Genomic DNA, 27,499 nt, shown 5'->3' with positions numbered 1-27,499 from the left:
GGGCAGATGAAACGTCGGTTTCATGTCCTCCACGGCGAAATACGCCTCATCCCAGAGAGGGCAAGCACAGTAATCACTGTATGTGCCATTCTACACAACCTCTGCAAGCGGAGGAACATTCCACATCCAGACGATGATGATGATTTAGTGGGCTCGTCTGAACAACCAATCACCGAACTGACCGCTTCTAAACTCGTGCACGAGTATTGACGTAATCCATAGCAACGGCGCATCACTCTTAGTTCATTCTTAGTGATTCATCCTTAGTAAGAGTAGGTCTCAGCGGCTTTGTGAATAACTTTTAAGAAAAAACTCCTACGTAAAATGTTTTAGCGCGAGTTAGGAGCACTCCTAGCGGTAAGATAAAATGCTTTGTGAATACGGCCCCTGGTTATCAGAAAGGGCCTCAATGTTTATGATCTCTCTGAGACTGATCTTTCCTTGTCTGACCACTTTTGTGTTTTTTTTAATATATATTTTATTCCCGACATACAGACAAAATCAAATACTGTCAAAAAACGGTATATCAATGAAGAATCTAATGTACTTTTTAAAAAGGCCATCTCCTTGCTACCACCTCTCAACCCATGTTCTGCTGATGATCTTATAGAAAACTTTAATTTGAAAATTACGAAAGTATTAGATATTATTGCACCTAGAAGGTTAAACCGATTTCTGGAAAGCAAAAGGCACCCTGGAGAAAAGCTGCTTCTGTAATGGCACAGAAAAAAGAATGCAGGAAGGTTGAACGCATCTGGCGTAAAACAAAACTTCATATTCACCATGATATCTATAAAGAGAGCCTCCGTGCCTACAATTTAGACTTAAAAAGTGCTAGAGAAACATGCAGTTATTAAACCCCTTTTAAAAAAGCAGAGCCTAGATACCTCGATTATTAACAACTACAGACCAATATCAAATCTACCCGTCATAAGTAAAATCATTGAGAAAGTTGTCCTCCAGCAACTTAATCACTTCCTGGCATCAACTGGTTGCTATGACACCTTCCAATCAGGATTTCAACCCATAGATCTGCTGTGCCAGTGCATTGAGCAAGTGAAAGACTGGATGTGCCGACATTTCCTTAAACTAACTGAGGACAAAACAGAGATAATTGTATTTGGTGCTAAAACGGAAAGGCTTAAAGTAACCCAACACCTTCACTCTCTGTCTTTGAAAACCTTAATCAAAGCCAGAAATCTAGGGGTTATCATAGATTCTGATTTACATTTCGACAGTCACATCAAATCAGTTACAAAATCTGCATATTATCACCTTAAAAATGTAGCAAGACTTAGAGGGCTCATGTCCACCAAAGACTTGCAAAAACTTGTACATGCCTTTATCACTAGTAAGCTTGATTACTGCAATGGTCTCCTTACAGGTCTCCCAAAATAAACTCTAAGGAAGCTTCAGCTTGTTGAACATATTACACTAATTCTTAAATCGTTACATTGGCTTCCTGTAGGTCAGAGAATTTATTTTAAAATCATGTTGCTAACCTATGAATCCCTACATGGTTTCGGGGCAAAATATTTAACTGATATGCTTCCACTACATAAGCCTTCTAGAACACTAAGATCTTCTGAGACCAATCTGTTAATTATCCCCAGAGTAAACACGAAACATGGGAAAGCAGGCTTTAGTTACTATGCAACAAATAGCTGGAATAAACTCCCTGAGGATTTAAAACTTGCCCCAACTCTGAGCACCTTTAAAACAAGATTGTAGACTTTTATGTTTGCTTTAGCTTTCGGCTAAATCTTAAATACATTGCACTTTATAAAAAGCTTTTGTTTTTAACTTTGCCTTTATTTTCTATTTTATTACTAAAATGCCTTTTTAACTTTCCCTTTATTTTTCTATTTTTACCAGAAAGATACATGATCTGATACCAGAGAGAAAGGATAAGGGTTTGAGACCCAAGTTCTGTCTGGGTTAGAGTCCTTGAATCTGAGTTGGAGTCTCAGAGAAAGGACCAAGTTCCTTAGGTCGGGTTGGAGTCCCAGAGAAAGAACTGAGTTCTGTCTGGGTTAGAGTCCCGACGTCTGTTTGGGTTGGAGTGCCAGAATAAGGCTTTTGGTGCGTGGTTAGAGTTCTGACGTGTGTCTGGGTTAGAGTCCTAGAATCTGGGTTAGAGTCTTAGATTAGAGTCCTAGCCTAGAATAGAAATTGACTAAAATCCAGGTTGGAGTCCCAGAGAAAGTCCTAAATTCCTTTGGGTCGGGTTGGAGTCCAGACGTGGGTACCAGAGAGACTGTAGATCAGGGGCCGTATTCACAAAGCATTTTATCTTACCGCTAGGAGTGCTCCTAACTCACGCTAAAACATTTTACGTAGGAGTTTTTTCTTAAAAGTTATTCACAAAGCCGCTGAGACCTACTCTTACTAAGGATAAATCACAAAGAGTGAACTAAGAGTGACGCGCCGTTGCTATGGATTACGTCAATTCTCGTGCACGAGTTTAGAAGCGGTCAGTTCGGTGATTGGTTGTTCAGACGAGCCCACTGAATCACCGAAAAACAAGGAAATAGCCTAGGCTAGAAATGAATTCATATTAAGTAGTTATAGTGCAGTTAGCAGAATACACGCATGATGACAATTTTGTGCAGACCACGATAATGACGTTGTAGCCTGCACGTTCAAGAGAGAGAGAAAGCAAACAATAAAAATACGTAAAATCTAAAAGAAAATAAATGTTACGAACTACCCAAGTGTTGACTGATTTGTGCCAAGGTGTTTACCTAAAATGTGTTTTCAAAGTGATCCCTAAATGCCAGTCCACTCGGTTCCACACGGCCAAATTCCTTGTAATGTTGATCGCCATCATCATCATCATCATCATCATCATCATCATCATCGTCTGGCTGTGGAATGTTCCTCCGCTTGCAAAGGTTGTGTAGAATGGCACATACAGTGATTACTGTGCTTGCCCTCTGGGGTGAGGCGTATTTCGCCGTGGAGGACATGAAACCGACGTTTCATCTGCCCAATTCCTCTCTCCACAACATTTCGTGTATGTTTGTGTGCTCGCAAAGAGCCAATACGATGTGTTTTACGCATAGGACTAAGCGTAATCTGCGTAATCACTTACATGTTACACTTTAACTGTGCTCCCGGTTGTGGATTAAGGTAGGGTGTCTAGAGCCATGTCTTGCATGGATAGTCACTGTCACCCAGCAAGTGACACCCAACTCCTACATCTCAAAAAGCTGCCTCAGACCGCTCACCATTAAAATGCGCGAATCATGGGTAGCTGAAGATCCAGGCCACTTTGCAACAACATCCAGTAGGCTATGTTAAAGTTTGCATCAAAAACAACCTGCGTGTTGATGGAATGCACTTTCTTCCTATTGACGAACACGTCCTCGTCTTTTGATGGCGCAATTATTTTTATTTTTTATAAGTTATATATATATTTTTATAATTTATAATTTTTATAACATTTTATTTCGGGACTAATCGGATTATTCCTGTTAGTCGGGGATGTTATTGCATCGCGCATTAACTCCACAATAAGTTGAATACCCTAACATTTCGTCTCGCAGGCATTTTAAGATTCTTTGAGAATAGGTCTTACTGAGTTAGGAGTCCTCTTGAGGACTTTTAAGCTCTCCTAGACTTAGGTGCTACTTTTAGTCCTAAAATACTTTGTGAATTGCTCTTAGTGAAAAAAGTTAGGAGTCCTAAATTTAAGAGTGACACGCCCATTATTTTTAGGAGTTACTCCTAAATTCGCCAGTTAGGACCTACTTTTAGCCCTAAGATCCTTTGTGAATACGGCCCCTGATCTTAAATACATTGCACTTTCTATTTTACTAATTTCTTTGCATTGGTTTCTTTTACTTATCTATTATTTTATTTTATCGTATGACAATGTTTATATGTGAATCACTTTGAGTCCGCCTTGCGTATGAAAAGTGCTATATAAATAAAGTTGCCAACATGAGCGCGAATGTTTTTTGAAACCTGCCTGGCAACGGACATGACGTAATGTTTCGAATGCAGATTACGTTGGCGGTAAAATTTTCGCCCCGGTACAATTTTGGTGTGACAGCGCCGAAAATCCCCAGACATCCAAAGCAAACACGTCCATCGACCACAAATACTCACTGTTATCGCTATATAAGTGTTTAATACAGCAACAACAGCCTGCATATGTCCATAGGCCACTCCGTTAGCACACAATGGAGACACACCTCGTCTTCCCGGCAAAGACCAACGCTGTCCAAAGGTAATCAAACGGAAGAAGGGACCAGGGCCCTGTACCACGAAGCTCGCTTAGAGGGTTAGCGAGGTATGTTGAGCTCCAAGCCTGGGTTAGTTGTACCACGAAAGTCGATCTCTTTTAGCGTCGCTGTATCACCATGGTGACTTATGCTCGCAACCAAACCTGGGGCCGTATTCACAAAGCATTTTATCTTACCGCTAGGAGTGCTCCTAACTCGCGCTAAAACATTTTACGTAGGAGTTTTTTCTTAAAAGTTATTCACAAAGCCGCTGAGACCTACTCTTACTAAGGATAAATCACAAAGAGTGAACTAAGAGTGACGCGCCGTTGCTATGGATTACGTCAATTCTCGTGCACGAGTTTAGAAGCGTTCAGTTCGGTGATTGGTTGTTCAGACGAGCCCACTGAATCACCGAAAAACAAGGAAATAGCCTAGGCTAGAAATGAATTCCTATTCAGTAGTTATAGTGCAGTTAGCAGAATACACGCATGATGACAATTTTGTGCAGACCACGATAATGACGTTGTAGCCTGCACGTGCAAGAGAGGGAGAAAGCAAACAATGAAAATACGTACAATTTAAATGTTATGAACTACCCAAGTGTTGACTGATTTGTGCCAAGGTGTTTACCTAAAATGTGTTTTCAAAGTGATCCCTAAATGCCAGTCCACTCGGTTCCACACGGCCAAATTCCTTGTCATGTTGATCGCCATCATCATCATCATCATCATCATCATCATCATCATCATCGTCTGGCTGTGGAATGTTCCTCCGCTTGCAGAGGTTGTGTAGAATGGCACATACAGTGATTACTGTGCTTGCCCTCTCTGGGGTGAGGCGTATTTCGCCGTGGAGGACATGAAACCGACGTTTCATCTGCCCAATTCCTCTCTCCACAACATTTCGTGTATGTTTGTGTGCTCTAGCATATATTGAAGAAATCAGTAAACAATAATAAATATGGATTCAACAAATAAAAGGCGTCAAAGAACCAATACGAAGTGTTTTACGCATAGGACTAAGCATAATCTGCGTAATCACTTACATGTTATACTTTAACTGTGCTCCCGGTTGTGGATTGGGGTAGGGTGTCTAGAGCCACGTCTTGCATGGATAATCACTGTCACCCAGCAAGTGACACCCAACTGGTACATCTCAAAAAGCTGCCTCAGACCGCTCACCATTAAAATGCGCGAATCATGGGTAGCTGAAGCTCCAGGCCACTTTGCAACATCATCCAGTAGGCTATGTTAAAATTTGCATCAAAAGCAACCTGCGTGTTGATGGAATGCACTTTCTTCCTATTGACGAACACGTCCTCGTCTTTTGATGGCGCAATTATTTTTATGTGCGGCCCGTCAATAGCACCGACCACACCGGGCATACCTGCAATTGCCATGAAGTTGGCTTTGATCCTGTGTAATTGTTGAATGTCCAAAGGAAAGTTTATGGCCCGGCTGACTGATGGTTGCGATAATTTTAAATCGTCGGCATTGCAAAGTTGCATTTCCCCTGTTGCTAAATAACGTAGTGTGGCCAAACATTTTATTTCGGGACTAATCGGATTATTCCTGTTAGTCGGGGATGTTATTGCATCGCGCATTAACTCCACAACAAGTTGAATACCCTAACATTTCGTCTCGCAGGCATTTTACGATTCTTTGTGAATAGGTCTTACTGAGTTAGGAGTCCTCTTGAGGACTTTTAAGCTCTCCTAGACTTGGGTGCTACTTTTAGGCCTAAAATACTTTGTGAATTGCCCTTAGTGAAAAAAGTTAGGAGTCCTAAATTTAAGAGTGACATGCCCATTATTTGTAGGAGTTACTCCTAAATTCGCCAGTTAGGACCTACTTTTAGCCCTAAGATCCTTTGTGAATACGGCCCCTGGTCGGGAGCAGTTTTTCGGCCCCTCCTCTGACAATGGCGTCACCATTTGTGGGTGTTCCCGTGGACCCCGGCGCACTTCTCGTACAGGCGTCTCTCCGGAGACAGAGGGTTTTACGGGACAGAACCGATCCCTTGGCATTGTCTGACGATATTCAGATTTCAGACTTTATTGTCATTGTGCAAACAACGAAATTGGGGTTCTTCATGAGAGATACAGATTCTCATCAGAGGGTGTTCGTTATTTGATCGTCCTTTTGGACCTTATGTAGACAATGATTACTGTTGCGCATTGTGTCTCCGTGACAGTGTGCAAGAGTGGAGGTAGCGCGTTTTTAGCTTAAAAAGTCCTAATTCTCATGCATATGGAATACTTATTCACTAAAGCTTATGGAATTATATTTTTGTGCTTATTTCGAACTTGAACCCATATTTTCAAGGCCGTGCTGGCACCACATCTATGGGGGTAAAATGCATGATGAAAGTCTGGCGAAATTGAACCACTGTCGCTGGCGTTCGGGTCTTATACCAATCCATTACGCTAGAGCCGCTACCTCTCAGCGGTCGAAAACATGCCATACATTTCTTAAATAGGGTGTATTTAAAGTGAATTCCCTAAATGATAGAATAAGGCAGGATGGACGTTGCTTATGCATTTTTTAATCATCATCATTCTATTTGGATTAATGGCGAACAATTCTGCATTTGGCATAGTTATTTTACAGACAATATGCAGAATCTTTTCACTTATACGCATATAGACTGCTTGATCTATCGTAAAGGTGAGAAAAATGACGCAAAAAACGCCCCTTTCACGTGAACGCGCACTGAACCTAAAGCGGAAAACCTGGTTCAGCTAATTGAATCTAAAGTGAGCTTCGTGGTACCATTTAACTCTGATTGCGAGTTGCGGCTCTGTCGAGCCAGTTTTTCCCAAGAAAGCCTGGGTATGTTCAGTGAGCTTCGTGGTATAGGGCACTGGGCCCAGTTTCCCGATAACGATGGATCTTCGCTTGTACGATCATTCTCATTCATATATCAGTCCTAATCTTGAACGCACTGTGCATACATTTATTCACGGTATTTCCCCCCCTGAAATAATTCCATGTTACAAAAATCCAAAAAAGCTTGTGTGACAACTACATTTATCTGAATGTGCTGATTTCTGAAACATAGCTTTGCGCAGAGAGCCAACTTTATCTGATTCCGCATAAGGTTTCATTGATTGGCTCTCTAGTGAAGAATATTTGTAGGCATTAAAAATGCAACGTTCCATTCATTCATTATCATTCAAAGACGGCTATTGCTGACCCGATTAGGAGAGCTTGGTCTAGATCCTGCCCATATTGTTGGGCAGGATGAAGTAGGCTATAGGCAGGGTTCGAGTTATGATTCCATCTCTGTGGGGTCTCTTAAAGTTGTTGACGTGGGGGGAGACCGTACCGGCCTTGAACTGAATTTTGACGGACGGACGGGGGGGGGTTAGACCAGGTCAGAGGACAGCTGAGGAAGCTCCGGCCCAGGAAAGCAACAGGCCCAGACAAAGTGTGTCCGAGACTGCTGAAGACCTGCGCTGCAGAACTGGGAGAACCGCTACAACGGATCTTCAACCTTAGTCTGCGGCTAGGGAGAGTGCCCACGATCTGGAAGACATCCTGCATCGTTCCGGTTCCGAAGAAGAACAGGACCAGCAAGCTGAATGACTTCTGACCGGTGGCACTCACTTCACACCTGATGAAGACGTTGGAGCGGCTCTTCCTTAACCTCCTCAGACCCCAGGTACAGCACGCCCAGGACCGCCTGCAGTTTGCGTACCAGCCAGATGTTGGTGTGGAGGATGCCATCCTCTACATGCTACACCGAGTCCACTCCCATCTGGATAAGGGAAGCGGCACAGTGAGGATTCTCTTCTTGGACTTCTCCAGTGCCTTTAACACCATCCAGCCCTCTATGCTTCACGACAAACTGAACAGGATGGGAGTGGAACCCTATCTGTTGGACTGGATTGACGATTACCTCACTGACAGGCCACAGTACGTCAGGCTGAAGGACATCACGTCTGACACTGTGGTCAGCAGTACTGGAGCCCCCCAGGGTACAGTGCTGGCCCCTCTTCTCTTCACCCTGTACACCTCAGACTTTTGCTACAACTCTGAGCTATGTCATCTACAGAAGTACGCAGATGACACAGCCATCGTTGGGTGTATTAGGGGTGACAGAGAGGAGGAGTATCGGAGTCTGGTGGGGGACTTTGCTCTCTGGTGCCACACTGGTGTGCTGGGGAGGCATCATAAACAAGAGGGACACCCCCAGACTGGATAAACTGATCAGGCGGGCTGGCTCTGTGGTCGGCATGAAGCTGGACCCACTGGTGATGGTGGCAGAGAGGAGGGCACTGGACAAACTGCTGGACATTATTGATAATGCCAGCCACCCCTTGCACACCGTCAACAGCAACCAGAGGAGCCTGTTCAGTGGAAGGCTGCTCCTTCCCAAAGTTAGGACCAACAGACTTAAGAACTCCTTTGTCCCTCATGCCATCACACTATACAACTCCTCACTCGGAGGGAAGTAGGAGGAAATAGAATAGAAGTAATAGAGTAAAGAGGAGAGATATAAACTATTCCACTGCTTAATTTGAACTGCTAATTTATTTTATTTAACTGTCAGCCACCCCTTGCTCACCGTCATTTCATTTTATTTATCCACTATATGATATGATATTTATCCACTATGCCGTATGTGTATGTATATGTATGTATATATATGTGTATGTATATGTATATGTATTTATATATATGGATATATATATGTATCTGTGTATATGTATGTGTGTGTGTTTGTGTATATGTATTGTGGCATCCCGCCCCGTAAGCCTCGGCCCGGACCAGCCCGAGGGTTGGTCCTGGACGGCGTGTACCGTCGTCACCCACCAGACGGCGACCGAGAGCAGCCCTTTCGCCTCCCCAATCAGTGTGATTGGGGGACACCTGGCCGGTGGCAGAGGAGCCATGATAAAAGGAGGTCGAAGACAGACAGGAGGACAGCACGGCACGGGAGCAAGGAAGGAGGAAGTGCTCGTGTCCGCGAGAGGCTAGAGGCTAGAGGCCAGAGGCCCACGGACGCCCTAGAGACCGCGAGTACTTACTTTGATTTAAGATGATTGTTAAATAAATGCCTTGGATGGCTTTAACCCTCGCTAAAAGTGTCATTTATCCGTGGAACCCGGCCCAATCGAGTACCGGGTTGCCACAGTATATATATATATATATGTTTATTTATGTTTACTTTTATTTATACATTTATTAATATTTATTTATATTTATCCTCTATACAGTTCTCTACATCTATCTCATTTTATTTTACTTGAATCCTGTTTTACTTCTATTATCTCTACTTTCTATATTAGCTAAGAGTTTATTGTTTACTGTTTTTGTTTACTTTTTATAGTTAAGTTAGTTAAGAGTTTATTGTTTATCTTGTATTATTATAAATATTTTTTACTGTTTACTTTTTGTTTTACTTTTTATAGTTATCTAAGAGTTTATAATTTAATATTGTGTGTGGAGTCATCCCAAAAGGATCAATAAAGCCTAATCTAATCTAATATAGGACGTAAATATGGGCTATTATGACACGGCTCTTCTCAATGCCGTGGAACGCTCTGTTCACTTGCATGGGCCCTTCACAACAACGCCAGCTTCTTCGGTTGCTAAGCGACGTCAACGTCTTTGGCTAACTATTTCTCTGCTGATCAACACTACGTATGGTAACAAATAAATTGTAAAAGGACACCTTGTAAAGTTATTTTTTCGTTTGGCAAGTAGCCGCTCATTATTGAAAATAAGCCCCTTCAGGTCGAGGCACCTCCGTTTCGCCTCGGTGTCCGGTTCGCCCTGTCTGGGCATATTTTCCCGATAATGACCGGCGTTCTATTATTACTCATGCATGTGGAAAGGAAAATAGCTTTATTTGTAATTACAATATTATGCTGCTGAATTTTCAGAGACCCTCACAGATATTTGAGTTTGCTGCTTTCATGGGAGCCAGACCTCTCTCGGAGCTCGGCTCCCACTGGCTCCCACCTAACTCGAACCCTGGCTATAGGTCTTTTTTACACTGCCGAGCCGGTTCGGACGCAGCTTGGCACGCCCGGCGATTTCACCTTCTTATCTCAAGTTTCATGTGTAAAACAGAGGGGGTCAAAACCCCCGTTCGTCACGGCGCAGGGTTTCTTGGTTCACTGGGGAAGGCGGGGCTGTGCACGGAGTCTCTGACCTCTTTAGAATCATTTGTATTATTGCATACTCCCGAATGTTTTAATTTTTTTATGAATAAAGACACCTGCATGCAATAATGAGTTCACTCTGAGTGTAGGCTACAAACGCGATTAACTATGGTCAGGGATGTTACTGACAGGGTCCAATAAATAGTTAACTTCATCACAGACTCACCGAAGCGCCTACAGTGCTTAATGCAAACAACCGCAACAAAAAACGCCTGCAGAAATTCTCCGACACCCGCTGGTCTCAGCATGATGCATGTCTAGTAGCCTATGTCTTCTGTCATGATCAATATGAGGACATTTTAACCACGATGGTTGAATTAAAATCAGAGGGAGACAGCAAGTGCAGCTTGAGAGCGACCTCCCACACAAGAGCAATGGAATCATTTGATTTTATTATATGCCTTGTGACGCCACTGAGACTATAGTAGGCTAACGATGCTCTTGGAGTCCTACGAGAACCCTGGAGTCCTCGCTAGATATGAGCGTTTTCACGACGTTCGTTTACAACATTGCTTTCGGGAAACGGTGTGAAAACTGTACGATGCTCGTACGACTCACTTCACGATCAACTTATAAGGCTAACGATGCTTTCGGGAAACTGGGCCCAGGATGCAACGGGCGCCGCATTTTATAGTAAGACTCAATACTGCCACCCTGTGACCAGACTGCCACACTAACCATTGCAAACCACCCGCAATCCCATTCCCAAGTAATACATCTGTAAGTGTTATATTCATGAAGAAAACTACAAACAGGTTAATCAAACATAATTGGTTGAGAACCATAACACACCAAGCGGAAACTACATCCTATATAACTTTCCCACACGGTTAAGTTCAAAAGCCTAAATCGAGTAAACAATTGATAATTGACATTGATAATTATTTTTGAAACAAAAAAAGTGAAGAGTTAAACAAACAGCTAAAGTGTAAACGTTTGAATAGCTGAGCTGTTCTGATAAAGTTCGAAATGGTTCAAGTGTCAAGTGTAATCAGTAATCAAGTGTTACTGTGCGTTCATACCAAACGCGACGGGGCGACAGGATCCCATACAAAGTGAACGTAGACGTGTATCGGGCGAATTTTTCGCGAGAGAAAACCGGCAACAAGTTTTGATTTGTCGCGCCACACTTTCGCCATGCACAGGCGAGCGCGTTCACGAGGATTTGTGGCGCGACAAATTCGCTCGAGTTGAAATATTTGAACTTTGACGTAAATTTCGCCGGATGACAGCCAATCAGCGTTCAGCAGCGTGGCCACTGAGTCACATGTGTAACGTAACAGCCAATCAGTGTTCAACCGTCAAAATCAGTGCAGTGCGGGGTGAACTGCAGCATGGAGGAGAAAGTGAATGTTGCCGTTTGCGACTCCCGGAGCTCTATATATAATATAATAGTATATAATATAATATTTGTACACATAATATCACGGCCAAAAGCTCTGTGCGCCTCCGGATGGCCGTAGCGCGGGGAGCTCTCATAGGGATTGGGCTTCTCGGGGTTTGTTTATCGGCGTTGCTATGTTTCCGGTCTTGTGTGTTCCAACGGTTTATTAGGTAGGCCTATCTAATAAATCTGTCTATTCAATACTTCATTCACTACGTGCACATTAGCATATGCTACTTCCGGTAGCCTACTTCCTATTGGGTGTCGAGCTTCCGGTATCAACACGACTCGGCTGTCTATGGCTGGAATCCGGTAGCCCAATGGCCGAAGCAAATTTCTCAAGATGTCTTGGACATATGCCGGCGATAACAGTTGACGATGTTCATCGACTGGTCAGCATTTTTTCACCCGCACCCCAAAGCAAACGAGAAAAGGGTTTTATACTGTATATATCGCAATATTTGCACAATTTTGAAGGTAAGTCACAACAACATGATATCCATGCTACGTGCTAAAGTTATGTTATCTGGTAAATGTTATGTTATCTCTATACATTATAAAAGTCGAAATCGTGCGTTAGATGTTTGTCTTAGCCCTTGTTTAGTTTATGATGTTATGTTCGGAGGCTATGTGTTGTTGACACTCCTACGTGTTATATAGGCAGTAGCCTAAAAGTATCAAATGTTGATTCGTTCGTTTTCAAGTTAGCAAACTGTGATTGCCTGTGTATGAACAAACGAACTTTAGATGGACAACAATATTTTCCTATTAGAGTTGCTAGTCATTGTTCTTACCAACTAACTTGCATGCTATCCTATTAATTACTAACTTGCTACAATTTTTTTTTTTTCCACAGTGTCTGACAAAGATCAGGGTTCAGGAGAGGTGATGGTCAGGGCAGAGTGCTACAGGTCAATGAGGAAGTCAGAGAAACCTCACAAGCTCAGAGTATGGATACAGTCAGCGGCAGTGTGAAATTGTGTTCAGTGTAAAAATCATAGTAGGCCTAATGTTCGGTAGGGTATTGTTAGGTTTTAGGGTTAGGGTATGGTTGGGCTTAGAGTAGAGTTTCCTAGGATCATGCCAGGCTGTCAAGGGAGGTGTTCAGGCAGAATTTGAATATACATCAGGCAGGCTTTTAATAAATATATCCCTTGACATGAGTAATACTGTCAAGGGATATGTATTGATTACGTTGAATACATTGGTATGTTGTACTTTATAGGTGGTCCTAAAAGATGTGCAGCCTGTGGAGCTCCTGCACTTCCATTGCACCTGCAAGGCTGGAAAGGCATTGTGCAACCACGGTGTTGCACTTCTGTTTCAAGCTGCGCACTATTCGCAGTTGAAACTCCAGGTTGTCCCCCCAACGTTGAGCTGCACTGAAGGGGAACAACAGTGGCATAAGCCTAGAGTTATGGTGAGTTCATTCAATCCAACTTCATGTATAAAGCACCTTTCATGCATACATTGTACCTGCTTTAAAACAATCCTACTTGCCACATTCTGTATTTTTTCCTATATTGCTATAGGGGATAAAGCCGGGCCCTGTTGACAAGATGGCTGTGATCTCGGCCAAACCAAAAGCCAGAAAGACAACAGAGGGAGTGCGGTAAGTGCTCTATTTATGGGATTTCAGAATACATTATATTGGCCAATAGCATTTATAACCAGTGATGGGAAACTGGCATTATTGTTACAAAGTAGGTTCTATGTGTAATTATATTCTCTACGGTAGTGAGTTATAGGTTCAACTAATTTCATCAATGATTGATTCCACTCACCTCTAAGTGTCAAACTCTTTAGCAGGTGTCTATAAAATTGTCAAAAGCCTGACTTGTAATTCATGATATTCAGTGTTATTATTAATTCAGATGACCTGTTATTGTATTACATTTGCAGAATGCTCTTCCACTCAAGCAGAATGTATTACTCTGTTGCAGATTTTTAGTGTGTGTGTGTGTGTGTGTGTGTGTGTGTGTGTGTGTGTGTGTGTGCGTGTGTGTGTGTGTGTGTGTGTGTGTGCGCGTGTGCGTGTGCGTGTGCGTGTTTGTTTTCTAAAATACAGGAGCAAACTGTACAAAGGTCTTCATGGGGAACTTCCTGACCTCTCAGTTCTTCGGGTGTCGGAGGTATACAAAGACTTTGCTGCTGCTGACCGCCCTATGATCTGCAGCATGGGGATAACTGAAGATATTCCACTAGTGGACTCGCTGTTTGGAAAGGTTCAACATGGAAGTCCCGTGTCGTACCAGCAACCTGCCAAAGACCAGGTAAAGGCTCTCCATGATGCCACACCCCCTCCATCGTTGCCACTCCAGGCCTACAGACTTGAGCCATCAGAGTGCATGTTTGCGTGTTCCAGAAAACAACAACTGCACATGCAAAGTCTTCAAGTCACCGAGGATTTGGCCCATAAGATCGAATGTGGTACCCGAGAGCAGAGCTTGTGTGCCGATTGGTACAATGTTCGGAAACCACGGGTGACAGCATCTCGTTTCAGAGAAGTCTGTCATGTGGGCAAGGCCTCTGAAGAGGGACTTGCGGAACGCATTCTAAGAGGGATACGGCAGACCGCAGCTATGAAGAGGGGTTTGGAGTTGGAGGCTGATGCAGTCTGGGAGTACTGCCAGATAAAGAGAGTCAACCACTACAAATGTGGGTTTGTAGTACACCCAGATGCACCTTGGATTGGTGCCTCGCCGGATGGGGTTGTTTTTGACCCATTAGAACAGCCAGAGTTTGGCCTTTTAGAGATAAAATGTCCCAACATTTCTAATTACATAGACGCACCTTATCTGAAGGTAATAAGTGGTTCAGTGCAGCTCAAACCGACCCATGCCTACTATTGGCAAGTTCAGGGCCAACTGTTGGTCACAGGTATGAGTTGGTGCGATTTTGTTGTCTCTGCCCAGGATGATGTTTTCATCCAGAGAATCCAGAGGGATGAGGGCATGATGCTAACAATGAAGCGTGGGATTGACATGTTTTTCTTCAATGTATACATGGACAAATACCTGGCAGTGGCATGAGTTGTTGATTTCATTTTAGCAGATGACTCCTTTAAATCTTATGTGACTAATGATTAAGTTAATTGTACATGTTCATTTGAATGCTTTGTTTATTTAAGGGCAATCTCCTTTCTCTTTATTTAATTCCCCCCTATCCCTTGATTTTTCAATAAATGATAACGTATTCAAACATTTTATCAGTTGTCTCCCTCCTTTTTGTTGCACCTCTTTAACGAGCAGAGGTTCGTAACAGGCAGTGACACGTCATGCTAACGATTAATGAAATTTTACTCTTTCAAATACATTTCACTTGAAATCTATATGATGTGTTTTTCCTTTCTGAAATACAGATAAATGGTCCTTTGCATCTTTAAAAAATCCATCACAGCCAATAGGACACAGAACAAAGCTGTAGACTACATTTATGAAGTAAAGCAGTTTTATTTAAAGAGTAACAACAAATCACTTAAAAAAAAAAAAACAGTATGGAGTATGGTTAAATAGCATGTTTATTTTGAAAAAGACCAGAAAATCAGACCATCCATTTCTTGACCAGGGGTCCGTACTGATAATTGGAGAGGAGACATGCAACAGTGAACAGTTGATTTATACTGCCACAAATAGAGAGAGGGATGACCGTGTCAAAAAATTTGTTTTCTTTGACCCTCCTAATGAGCCTCTCCACGTGGACTCTCAGGCGTGCAATCGACTGGGTTTTAAGGATGTCTACCTCTGACATTTGCTCCTGTTTGTGCATAAAAGCAGGGCGATGCACTTTCCCAGAAACTAGCTCATCAATCAAAAACCCCTTGTCTACCATAACCTCCATGTCGGGTGTTAGGAGAGAGGTGATACCAGAGTGACGGAAAATCTCCTTGTCACTGATGGAGCCTTCAAAAAGTGCTGACACAAATGTCAATGCTCCATGGGGGGACATGCCAATAAGTGCTTTGAAGGTACAGTGCGACTTGTAGGCGGAGAATACCTCACTTTGAAGCAGAAGGGAGGTAGGGGCTTGGCATCTCATCTCTGTGCAGTCAAGGACGACCTGGGTGTTCTCATAGGTCCCATTGAAATCTGTGGGGCAGTTTTCTCTCACTGATCTGGTGGTCATCCAGATGGAGAGCGATCCGAGCAAAGTATACAAAAAGTTGGACCACGTCACAATTATTCTGCTTGCTGTTGCTCTGTGGATATTGAACTTGTGACCAAGCTCCCTTTGTGTACACCCGGTTGACAGGTAGTTGAGGAAGAGGAAGAGCTCGTCAATTGGCAGCAGTTTCTAGGGAAAATGTCACTGTATTAGATACTGTAGATAGAAGCACTACAACACAACGATAACATACACAAACTAGGGTGTTTAAAATATGTGGTGCATGCACAGAGCTGAGCAGAAACAATACACAGTTAACTGCCTCTTCTGTGGCAGTCACCAGCAAAATGTGTGATCCACATGTACCGAGCCGGTGGTATATGTTTGTTGTAAAACTTACTGTTGGTCTGTTCATAGGGGTCTCAGTGGATGTACTGGTGGAGAGGTTCTTCTGACCACTGGTGACTCTCACCATTCTGCTTGTTGCCTCTTGAATTAGATCCCAAAAAGCCATCAAATGTTCATATGATGGAAATCTGCATGCAAACAGGACATAGCTTTTATGGTGATGGCATTCATATTACATTAAAACATTCCAATTTAATCATCATTCAAATCAATCATACAGATGGGAGGCAAGTGAAATGCTTGTGTGATAATTAGAAAAGTTCAGGTTCAACATTTCTTACCTGGTATAGTAGCGAATGTCACTTGGTGATGTAGAAAACCGTTGCAATCCAAATCTCTCCATGTGCAGTGTTTCGATCTGCCGTGTGAGCTCCTCGATCTGCCTCGACATGCTCTCAAATTTCTCACGGTCGACCACGATGAAAGAGCTGGCTGTGTAATCGTGGTCTTCCATCAGAGGTGTCGAAGCCAACTCAGTACATCCAGAGACACTGTTTTCACCCACTTCCATCTCCACGGTGGAGTCATCCTCGGGGGTGGGGTCATCCTCGGGGGCGCGGTCCAAAGCCTGGGTTGCTCGAGGCCGGCGATCCCAAACTCCGGGCCGTTGAGTTTTTTTGGTGTAATTATTCCAACCGAACAAGGATGGAATAATATTTGGTCGAAGACACCGCTTTCCAGCAGAAGAGATAACTATGTCTTCTTGCTCAAAGTGTCGACTACACACTCTAGAGCTGGTGGTTGGGGTGAAACCTTCTCTTCTGACTTTCACAAGCCACTGGGCGCGTAAAGTAGGTTCCTTTGGGAAACTATGAAAGCTCAAAACTTTGTTGAATCTCCCCCCGGCTGTACAAAGTGGCACACAACAATGGTGGTTATTACCACCGACTGCCCTTTGAAAAGTAAATCGTTTTTTCCGATCCATTGCGAACAATAACCTCACACCGCCAGCCGGCTAATGTCAACAAACCGCCAAGCGGAAGCTAGAGGCTCAACTTCCGCCCTCAAACAGGAAGTTAGCATTTTCGTCGTGCACAGAGTGAATTCACTGCCTCTTCCGTGGTCATTACAATATTATGAATATACTGCGTCGGGTCCTCCGACGTCTCTCCCTCTTCCACAAAAGGTAAAGACATGCAATGGTGATTATCTTGTTGTGGCGCGAAAAATTCGAAAAAACTTGCACAGCGACAGATTATAATGTCTGGCGCGACAAAACTTCGGCGACAACGCGAACGGGCGATAAATTTCGCTTTTGGTGTGAACGGACAGTTTCAGTCGGTGTGTGTGTGTGTGTGTGTGTGTGTGTGTGTGTGTGTGTGTGTGTGCGCGGTGGGGGGGGGGGGGGGGGGGGGGGTCATCACATTGTAGTAACCAGGGAAAGTGTGTCATTGACGTTATTCTTTCACATCTAGAGTGGCGATTTTGGTTTGGAAACTCTGGTGGGGCCCATGCAGGAAAATATTATAACGCAATCCAGAAATACCACATATTACTACCATCACAACAAAAACAGTAGCAAGTGACAGAGGGGACCAAAATTGCAGCTGAATAATGCCATCACTCAAACGCGAATCTGACGACATATATTAGGCTATCATAGCAATAGCACCACCAAATGGCAGCGCTCAAGATCTCACAATATCAAAACTCAAGAAAACAACAACGTGGCAACAATAAAAACACAACGGCGCACACCCTTTCCACAGAAATCAATACACAAAGCCACCACTCACAAAATACCAAAAAAAGAAGAAGTATGGTTTAAGTTGTATTAAGTTTACAGGCCACCATACTGTACAATTAACAATGAATCTAGCCTGATAGAGTGGTTGCCTATTCAGCCCTGGATAATCCTGGGTGAAAATTTAAGTAAGTTTGGGCTAAGATGGTAATTACCTGTGCTTTAAGGACAGTGCTGTCTGGTTTCCTTTGTGTGGCTGAGGTGAAACACAAGCCTTTTTTTCCGCTTGAACCACTCCTGGTTGAACGATCTATTCTTGTCCTTTCCCTCTTGAATAATGATTAAATCCGTCGGGCGATGTGGTCCCAAACGTTTTATCTCCAACTTCTGTTCAAGTGCTAAATCTCACATGAGACAGATACTCAACACGATTCATCATTTAATGAATGAAACGTCCATTTGTTGTTATTTACTGTAACAGTAACTGTAACTGTAACTACGTTAGCTAGCTAGCAAGATCTGATTGGCTCCCGCCGTAAACCCCGCCCTTTCTACAAATCAGCCAATGAGAAGAGCTTTGGGGCACTACATTTCTGGCCCCACCGCCGAAACAGAAGCGGGCGCTGCGCACGCGCTTGCTCGCGCAACAGCACCAGTTTTCTACACTGCAGCAGACGGGGCCATCTCGGCTGGGCCCCACCGAGCGGAACAGACGAGACGGAGCAACGAACTATTTCACACACAACTACTACACTACAACAATTGCGTTCATCACATTAAAACTGCGGACATGTAATTAATTATTAACAATGAATGTATCATTAACTTATGCTCAATGACATTTTTGAAAAAAGAAAAGAAAAGTATAATCGTGCCCTGCACGGCAGCGTTCTCTGGTGGGGCCGTGCCCCACTGGCCCCTAATGCAAAGACGCCACTGCACATCTAGTGAAAGAATCGAGATAAGCACACAATAAAGCTTGTACTATCTTTCATGTGACACATCGTTTATGTAGATAGCATGACATGAAAAAGATTGTTTTAAAGCACATTAACGTTTAGCAAGCTTGACATATAACTATCAATGGAGGGGGGCGGTGCCGCTGCTGTGGCTTTGTCGCCGGCATGGAACATAGTGGCAAAGCGGGGGCTACAGGCTGCTGGAGGTGGAGTACCGGCGTTGCGGCCCAAAACAAGGCAGGAGCCTAGGCGAGACAAGAAAATAGTTGTCGGGACTGGCCCTGGATGTCACATCAGGACGGTAAAGACAAAGTTGGTGAGTGTATTTGCAACGAAATTCTCGCCTGAGCTGGATGTAAATATTCTGACAGCGTATCTGAAAGACAAACTCCGTCATGATGTAACATGTGTGAAGATTGACACTGCACAAAGCAGGTACAGCTCCTTCAAAGTTACTGCGGAGTGTAATGAAGTGAATGACATGTACGATCCTGGCCTTTGGCCAGACAGTGCTTTGGTGCGGCGCTTCTATGAGGCACGCAAGCCCAGGAGCACAAATGGAGTCAAAGCAGGGGCTGTCATTATGTAAAAAAGGAAAAAAATAAATCTATTTCTCATGAGAGTTGTGTCATATAATGCACGCGGCCTGCGTCTGGGTCAAACTGCAGCAGACAAGGCGCGACGTCTTGTTGTTGATAAACTCCTTGAGGAAACAGACATCTTGTGTATTCAAGAAACTTTTATTTCTAAACAGGATCTGGACAAGCTAAATTCTGTTAACAGTAACTTCCATGGGGCAGGGGAGTCCACAACAGACCTGAGTCTGGGGCTTGTGCAGGGTAGGATACCTGGAGGTGTCGCTATCTTGTGGCATAAAAAATATGACCCCCTGATAAGTGTGATCAGATTGGGAGTAGACTGGTGCATAGCTATTAAAGTAGCTTGCAACAACAAGGTTTTTATCATTATAAATGTGTATACACCATATGAAAGCCATAATAATGAAGATTTATATCTTGAAAGACTTGCTTTCCTAAACGCATTTATAGAGGAAACAGAGTATTCCTCTATCTACTTAATGGGTGATTTGAATGCAGATATCAGTGATGAAAAGTCCTTGTTTGGTCGGCATTTGACTCAGTTTTGTCATGACAATAAGTTAATTTTAACAAGTAGTGTCCTGTTGCCAGCAACTACATTCACATATGTCAGTGAGGCCTGGAATACGACATCATGGCTGGACCACATTATTTGTACGTCTGACGCTCATGACTGTGTAGAGCAAGTTGAGATCCTATGGGCTAGCAGCATCAGACCACATGCCGGTCTCCATCATGCTTAAAGTGGAGAACCTACCAGACTTGGTCACTAATGAAAACTATAGACATGGTGTTAAACTCCAGTGGGCTAGGCTCTCAGAGGATGACCTGAGGTTCTATCACGATAACACAGAGAAGAATCTAGGGAAAATTAAACTCCCTTATGAAGCCATTCTGTGTAATAATATTAATTGTGATAATTCTATTCATAAATATGAACTGTGCGTAATGTATAATTTAATTGTAAATGGTCTTAACCAGTCTAGTAATGTTTTCTCTAAGAAAAGGTGTAATTACAAACTCCGGCCTGGCTGGAATGAGCATATTGATGAAGTCCACCAACAGGCCAGGGAAACATTTAAAGTATGGATCAATGCTGGCAAACCAAGGAGTGGTCCAGAATGTGATGCAAAAAAGCATGCTGTAGCTCACTTTAAAAGGGCAGTGCGTTTCATTAAGAGGAACAAGCAGACCTTGAGGGCAAACTCAATGGCTAGAAAGTTGCAGCAAAAAGATGTTTTAGATTTCTGGAAAGAAGTAAAGATTATAAATAATAATAAGGTACCGTTGCCCTCTAATATAGATGGGGTCACAGGGAGTCCAAATATTGCTGATCTATGGAAGAGACATTATGAAGACCTTTTTAACTGTGTTAAAAGTGATGTTTTTAATGTTGTTGATGTTTTTAATGGTGCTGTTTCACATGATAATGTTGTCATTAGGCCTGATGAAATTAGAAATGCTATTGAGAAGTTGTCTCTAAATAAGTCAACTGGCCTTGATCAGATAACGGCTGAACACTTGAGGTACTCTAGTTATAGAGCATCAGTATTACTTGCCCTGTGCCTGTCAGGAATGCTAATGCATGGAATTCTGCCTGACCATATGCTGTCAGTACTACTAGTACCTGTAGTCAAAGAAAAAACAGGGAAGCTCACGAGTATTGACAACTATAGGCCAATAGCCTTGGCTAGTGTGGTGTCAAAGGTGTTAGAGAGAATAATACTTGATAGATTACAAGAGTATATTGTCACAGCTGATGAACAATTTGGTTTTAAAAGCAAACATGGTACGGACATGTGTGTCTATGCCTTAAAAGAGGCAGTACATAAGTACACTAACAAACATAACCTGGTATGGTTGTTTAAAAATGTGTTATTCAAGTAAATCCGGGATATTGATTATCTTATATACAGGCGCTACTACTAGAATAGTATAGGTGTTGACTATTCTACATATTCAACCCGGTATCACGCGATTGCGTGCTCATGCGCACGAACGTTAATCTATTGAAGCGTGTTCCAGAGTACGATAGTCCGACTTTTTGCGTGCCTCACAGAACGAAATGTAAACCAATGCTTTCTGAATGGGAGTGTTGTCAGACAATGAACGTGCTCCACAAAACGGTACGAGAGAGAGAAAGAGAGAGAGGGAGGGACAGAGAGAGCGAGAGAGAGGCTTCAGAAAGGGTGTGCGCAGATAGTACAGTGCACCCTAGTTATGTTTATGCCAAAACCACAAATGCTATATGTATAGGATATATATTGCCTAATTATATATGTTGTCTATATATATGTATAGGCTATATATATAATTAGGCTATAATTATATTATTTAGCGTGTAATGAGACAATCTATAGCCAAATTGTCGAAGATGCCCGAGAATCTCCGGGGATATCAGCATGGGAAATCGGCAAATCAGACCCATGAACCTATAAAAAAAGACGTCATCTCAAGCGGGAGAGAACGTTTGCGGTGCTGGTTTGTGTCACGTAAGTACAGTGCCGTGTTCCAATACCCGTACTGTCCGTACTTACTAGCCAAAATTTGAGTACGCAGTACGTTCCAATTCAGATCCGGCGAAAAGAAGTATACTTCAAGGACCCGGATGCCGTACTCAAAACGGGCTAATCGTGAAGTGTGGATCGAAGGACACTCCCCCCCCCGTACTCAACGGCAGCCATCTTAGCTACGTAGAGAAAGAGGCGGAGCCAGGCTGAGCCAAAGTCGGCGCATTTCCCACATAGTCTGCATTAATAGAGTCATTTTGTAGTTTTTATAGTTTTTATAGCTGCTAGGCGTAAAGAGTTCACCGTTCAAAGCGGGATGTTTATTGCGGGGGAGGAGCCACGGCGGCAAACGTGATCGTAATTTCCGGTTAGTGCACCACGGAGTACTCGATTTGGAACAGCACTCACATCTGAAAAATTAACGTAGTAGACAGTGCGGATAGTATACTTCCTTTAAGTATACTCATGGAAGTACGGGTATGGTCTCACGAAAATACGTGTCACTGTCACGTTATTTAATCAATCAGCCTACTTCAATTGGTAGTAGGCTATTTTTCGTGTCACTAAGCATGACTTCCAAACTAGGTTCTGTCCGGGAGCGTTCTCCCTAATGTCCCTTATGGTGCTCCGTACAGATCATTCATTGCTTCATCTGTTCTTTTTAGAATTGTATGTCTTGATGTTTATTTGATCTAGCCATATATTCTCTTGTTTTTGGCTATGTGAATGAACGTCCGCGTCGATAACTCAATCGCAAGTCCAGTGTCGCGAGCGGACGTTGCCATGACATCTAGAAATCATACCGTATTTAATGGGTTGTAGTGAGTGTAACATAATTCACCTACAGTATTTTGTTATGTGTTGTTCTTTCAATTGTGTTAGGCATGTCGTTTACTATCTTGGTGGTTCAGGGATCGCTGTCCCTTTTAAGGATTACGAGTGTTTTATTTTTTACAGTGTGTGTTTACCTTGCCCATCTGGTTTATTAAAGCTTTGAAGAACTGGAATTGGTTTGGTTTCTTTGGAACAACCAATAACCAATAGAGATAAGATCTTTAAGCATAATGTAAAATAAAGTTAAAAGAGAATTAACAATTATGTAGTATGTAGTATAAATGTAATCTTAAGAAGAACTAAATTATGAAAGTTGACTTAAATAGAAATGTATAATGAAGTTGACATAACATAATAAGTTAAATAGATATTGTAGGTAGACTGAAATGTAGATTAATTCTTTTCAGCTTTGGAATTCCAGTTGAAATAAATTAAGACTGTGTTGACTCAACTAAATAATTCTATAGGAACTGAATTTTGATTAAGTTATGTAAACTAAAGGTTCATTTTATTTGACTAGAAAAGTTTTTTTTTTTTTAATCATTACACAATTGTCTCAACTAATCTTCACAAGTTCAGCTAACTTAACATTTTAAGGCAGCCCGGACACTAACTTTTGTTAGTTGTAACAACTAGTTTTCTTTTTACAGTGTAGTCGAGGCGGAGAGGAGGAGGAGATTCACGAAGGGGGATCGGAGGGAGGGGAGAGTGGGGTGTTGGATTCACTACCAAGAACTACAAATATGGCGGCGGGGCAAACTACAAACGTATCAATCGATAACAGAAACTTCTCTGAGTTCTATCTGTCCGGCTGAAATCTGTGGTACACTGTAAAAAATAAAAAGTTGGGCAAACTCAAAATTGCAAGGCAACTTACTGCAATCAATTTTTGAGTTTTGAGCCCATCAAAAACGTGATTTTCTTCTTTAGACAAACTTGAAAGTTAGTTATACCAACTAAGATTTTTATATTTTACAAACTCAAAAAAATAATTCAGGGGTGTTAACTTAATATTTCAAATTAAGGTTAATATTATTTAAAAAAAAAAAAATTCAAAGAATGCAAAACGAGTTTTAAGTTCACTTTATTAAAATTAATAATTTGAAACTTCTATTTTACATTTCTGAATGCCAGACAGCAATAGAACAAGCAACATGTAGCTAGTTCAGCAGCAGAGAATCGCTGTATGAATGCAGCAAACCAAAGAGCAGAACAAGTTTGACATTATGGGCAAACTTGTTCTGCACGAGACGGGAGCCCAGGTTAAACGGTGACGCAACTCTCGTGCCTCATACACCGCGCGATCCCGAGAGCTGCCATTATTTAACACACATCCGCAACACACAGCGCACCGCACACCCAACCAACGGACATGCAAGTCTCGGTAACGGTGGCGGCAACACTACGCACAATAAACAACACACAAACAATAAAGACCCCAAACCCGTTAACCCAACTTAACCTAACAGAAACAAATTGACGAAAGGCAATAAACCCCTTTTTCCCAACCGGCATCACGAATACCCAGACTCCCCGGGGGGTAGTGTCGAAATGCGCATGCGCACCGTAGTTGGCCCAGCCTCAGAAAGAGTCTGACTTAAACCCGTGTGTCTTGCTAACAAAGAGACTACAGTGAGCCCAACTCTTGACCCAAAACTCAACATTGTTGGTTGGACTAAATTGCATTGCACAGTTGTACATGAATACTTAATGTTTTATATTCATTTTACTCAGAAATCATAATGAGACCAACAATTTTGAGTTTTCGTATTATGGCATAAGGCTACCACTTAACCGCAATTTGCGCTCTCAGTACACTCTGTCTCTGCGCTGTGTGTACATTTATATATACACAGATATCCCTATGAGATCCTCTGATGAAAAGTGGAACTACAAACAGAATTTATCGTTGGTAAAAATAGCCACAGAGAGAGAGGTGTCGTGGGAGAGGTGGGGGGGGGGGGGTTGGATTTACGAGGAGGGTTTGGCGGGAGGAAGAGTGGTGGTGGGGGGGGTTCATTAAGATAGTGGAGAGGAGGAGAAGAGTCACGAGACTGGGCCTGGAGAGAGAGATGAAAGGCCAGTGAGGGGAGGGGGTGTTAGACTGGGCCTGGAGGGGGGGTGGTGGGGACTTTACGAGCGTAGGGGGTCAGGGGGGACTCGTACATTCATAATTCATCGTCTTTAATAAAAAAATACCAACAGACTTGAATGTAAAATGTAAGCATGCAGTCTAGGGTGGTATTAGCGGATCGGCAGATAGGAGTAAAAAAAGTAAAAAAAGTATTTACTCCAAACGTCCGCTATGGAGCTACTGCTTAGGAACACAGACCGTGCCAGCCTCAGGAAAGGTCAGAAGAATGGGAGAAGTGAAAGATAGTAAGGATTGGAACTCTCGTTAATATTCCATTGTGGCCCGATCTACACAGAGACCGATAGTGGAGGACTTCACCTCCCACCCAGTACCAAGAACAATCGTTAACGACGAGTACTCAAAACAACTCAAGAGTGGGGCATGAAAGACAAAGCCACTCTGTGGGGGGGGGGGGGGAGAGACGACAAAGTGGAGGCTTTGAAACGCAGAGGGGACGGTGTATTCATGAGGAAGGGCCTATCTTCAGACAGACAGGCAGACAGACAGACAGAGAGAAAGCTGCGAAAGTGCGAAAACTTTAGTTATGATTATAATATTGATATTTAAAGCAAACTCAAACTAAATACCTCAAATATTGGAATGAAATATACAAGATAATACCTGTAGCTATTGACTAGTGAAATGTGGCAATTATACTTGCACCATTGGCTGAATAAGTAGCTGCCAACACATCACTATCATTTGAAACAGATGGATATTTAAGGGAACGTATCGAGAGAGAGAGAGATGTTGGGGCCCAACATTGTCGTATTTTGCCCAAAAGATGTACGCATGTACATCTACGAAGAGTAGGAGGGGGCGTCGGCACGGGGGCTGCGAAGTACTCAGAATATGACGGTGTTGGAAATCACAAACTTGTCTATCGTTAAAGAAACTCCCTCGAGTTCTATCTGTGTGACAGAAAGCTGTGGGAATCTACTGCCTATGGCCAACATTTAAATGACAATGTACACACTATCCGCACGCCGCGCTGCGAGTGTACTCGTCAATAAACAAGTACCCCTATGGGAAGTGGACGGGGGTTCAGTAAAAAAGATGGCGACTATCGCCATACCGGACAGCGCCGGAGCACGCAGGATGGCACTGTTGCCTTCAGAGAGAGAGAGAGAGAGAGAGAGAGCGAGAGAGAGAGCGAGAGAGAGAGCGAGAGAGAGAGCGAGAGCGAGAGCGCGAGAGCGAGAGAGAGAGAGAGAGAGAGAGAGACTCGAACTGGGCACCACGCTGTTCTTGTTTTATGCCAGACCAAGCGGTCCTTACACAAAGCAAGATGGCGTCTATGACCTACTGAAATGCACCAGAGGTTCCCAGACTACAAAGATGGCACTGGCGTTTATAACAAAAGAAACCTACGTCAACAAAACGCGCCGTCCCTTTAAACACCGAAACCACGTGCTTCACCCAATGCCCGTGTAACAAAACAAAGTGTGTCGCAAATTGACCTAGATATTATTCGGCCAAACACACTGTATTGGATCCCTGTAGGAAGTATGAGATGCCGGCAAGTTTGTTTCCACGGCGGGTTAGTGAAGCATGCAAAGCAGTTGGGTTAAAACTGCGCAAGGCCGCCTCTACGGATGGGTTATTACTCTAGGAAAAATTGCACAATGGCGTTCACATCAACCGTGCCGAGGGGAACCAATCCCATTCGAACCCCAGGGCAAACAAAGCCCAAGCCACCGGGAGAATATGCAACCAATTAACAGAGTAAGTAGACTATCCGACCAGTTTGCACCGCTCCGTAATGGCGATCAACCCAAGTATTCGGTTATGAATCGTCCCCCCACTATTTAACAATTAAAACCGCTGTAACACAACAGTGAGTACTTCGTCCCCTCACTATTTAACAATTAAACCGCATGTAATATGTCTCCAAAACGGTACAAACATTAGATCTAGATTGGAGTGGATACCTTCTATCTACAGTCCCATAAAAAAACACACTTCTGGCCCCTTGCTCCTTGAATATAATTATTTAATTAAATCTGTTAGCGTTGTCCGCGGCCGTCCAAGTACACGGCTGTTATGATTTTCAACCCGAGGCCCGAAACCACGGAGCTCCGCGACCAGACGGAGGCACTACAAGCTCTTCACCTAAATGTTCTTATAACTAATTATATTGCAGATTCAATCTTTCAGACAATGGGTTCTGCTTACCTAATACGTGTGTGGAAGACACACGTATTAATACGAAGAGCTTGTTTTGCGTCACGGTGGCTGCGTGTGTCCGAGTTCCGGTCCCGGCACCTCCCAAGAACGTCCAGGGTCACCAAATTGCAGCATTCTTCAAAGAAAGTAGTCCAATCCGGATCGCTTTTAACTTACTTTATTTGTTAAAGTATTTCGGTATGGTAACTACGGAGCAAAAGGAGGGGAAGTGTGTCTAACACGTGCTGAGCGACTCCCAGCTGATCAAAACTTTTAACCCTTAAGTCTGAGCTGCCTGAAGTTTCTGAGTTCT

General features: G+C 43.1%; 2 protein-coding genes across 3 annotated transcripts; one reads left to right on the top strand and one right to left on the bottom strand.

The window, feature by feature from the left end:
• Nucleotides 1-11,881: 11,881 nt before the first annotated feature.
• LOC130376798 (uncharacterized) lies at nucleotides 11,882-17,356 on the top strand. 2 transcript variants are annotated; one of them, XM_056583688.1, is made up of 4 exons: nucleotides 11,882-12,736; nucleotides 13,014-13,208; nucleotides 13,321-13,400; nucleotides 13,857-17,356. In XM_056583688.1, exons 1-4 carry the CDS (start codon nucleotides 12,677-12,679, stop codon nucleotides 14,818-14,820), a joined length of 1,299 nt encoding a protein of 432 aa, XP_056439663.1. In that variant the 5' UTR covers nucleotides 11,882-12,676; the 3' UTR covers nucleotides 14,821-17,356. The 2 variants fall into 2 exon arrangements, with proteins under 2 accessions (XP_056439663.1, XP_056439662.1); XM_056583687.1 differs by having other exon boundaries at nucleotides 11,888-12,265.
• On the bottom strand, nucleotides 13,956-17,339 carry LOC130376794 (uncharacterized). The gene is made up of 3 exons (XM_056583681.1): nucleotides 16,582-17,339; nucleotides 16,293-16,428; nucleotides 13,956-16,081 (listed from the first exon to the last, which is right to left on the bottom strand). Exons 1-3 carry the CDS (start codon nucleotides 17,223-17,225, stop codon nucleotides 15,332-15,334), a joined length of 1,530 nt encoding a protein of 509 aa, XP_056439656.1. The 5' UTR covers nucleotides 17,226-17,339; the 3' UTR covers nucleotides 13,956-15,331.
• Nucleotides 17,357-27,499: the final 10,143 nt, after the last annotated feature.

This window comes from Gadus chalcogrammus, chromosome 23 (genome assembly GCF_026213295.1).
Source record: "Gadus chalcogrammus isolate NIFS_2021 chromosome 23, NIFS_Gcha_1.0, whole genome shotgun sequence".
Classification (NCBI taxonomy): Eukaryota; Metazoa; Chordata; class Actinopteri; order Gadiformes; family Gadidae; genus Gadus; species Gadus chalcogrammus.
Note: the sequence above shows the minus strand (reverse complement) of the source record. Positions and strands in the feature narration are given on the sequence as shown.

Coding starts and splice junctions, on each gene's coding strand:
- LOC130376794 (XM_056583681.1), bottom strand. CDS start 17,225: ATGGATCGGAAAAAACGATTTACTTTTCAAAGGGCAGTCGGTGGTAAT. Junction 16,429..16,581: donor GACATTCGCTACTATACCAG/GTAAGAAATGTT, acceptor GTTTGCATGCAG/ATTTCCATCATATGAACATT. Junction 16,082..16,292: donor CCCCTATGAACAGACCAACA/GTAAGTTTTACA, acceptor CATTTTCCCTAG/AAACTGCTGCCAATTGACGA.
- LOC130376798 (XM_056583687.1), top strand. CDS start 12,167: ATGTTCATCGACTGGTCAGCATTTTTTCACCCGCACCCCAAAGCAAAC. Junction 12,266..13,013: donor ATATTTGCACAATTTTGAAG/GTAAGTCACAAC, acceptor TGTACTTTATAG/GTGGTCCTAAAAGATGTGCA. Junction 13,401..13,856: donor AAGACAACAGAGGGAGTGCG/GTAAGTGCTCTA, acceptor TCTAAAATACAG/GAGCAAACTGTACAAAGGTC.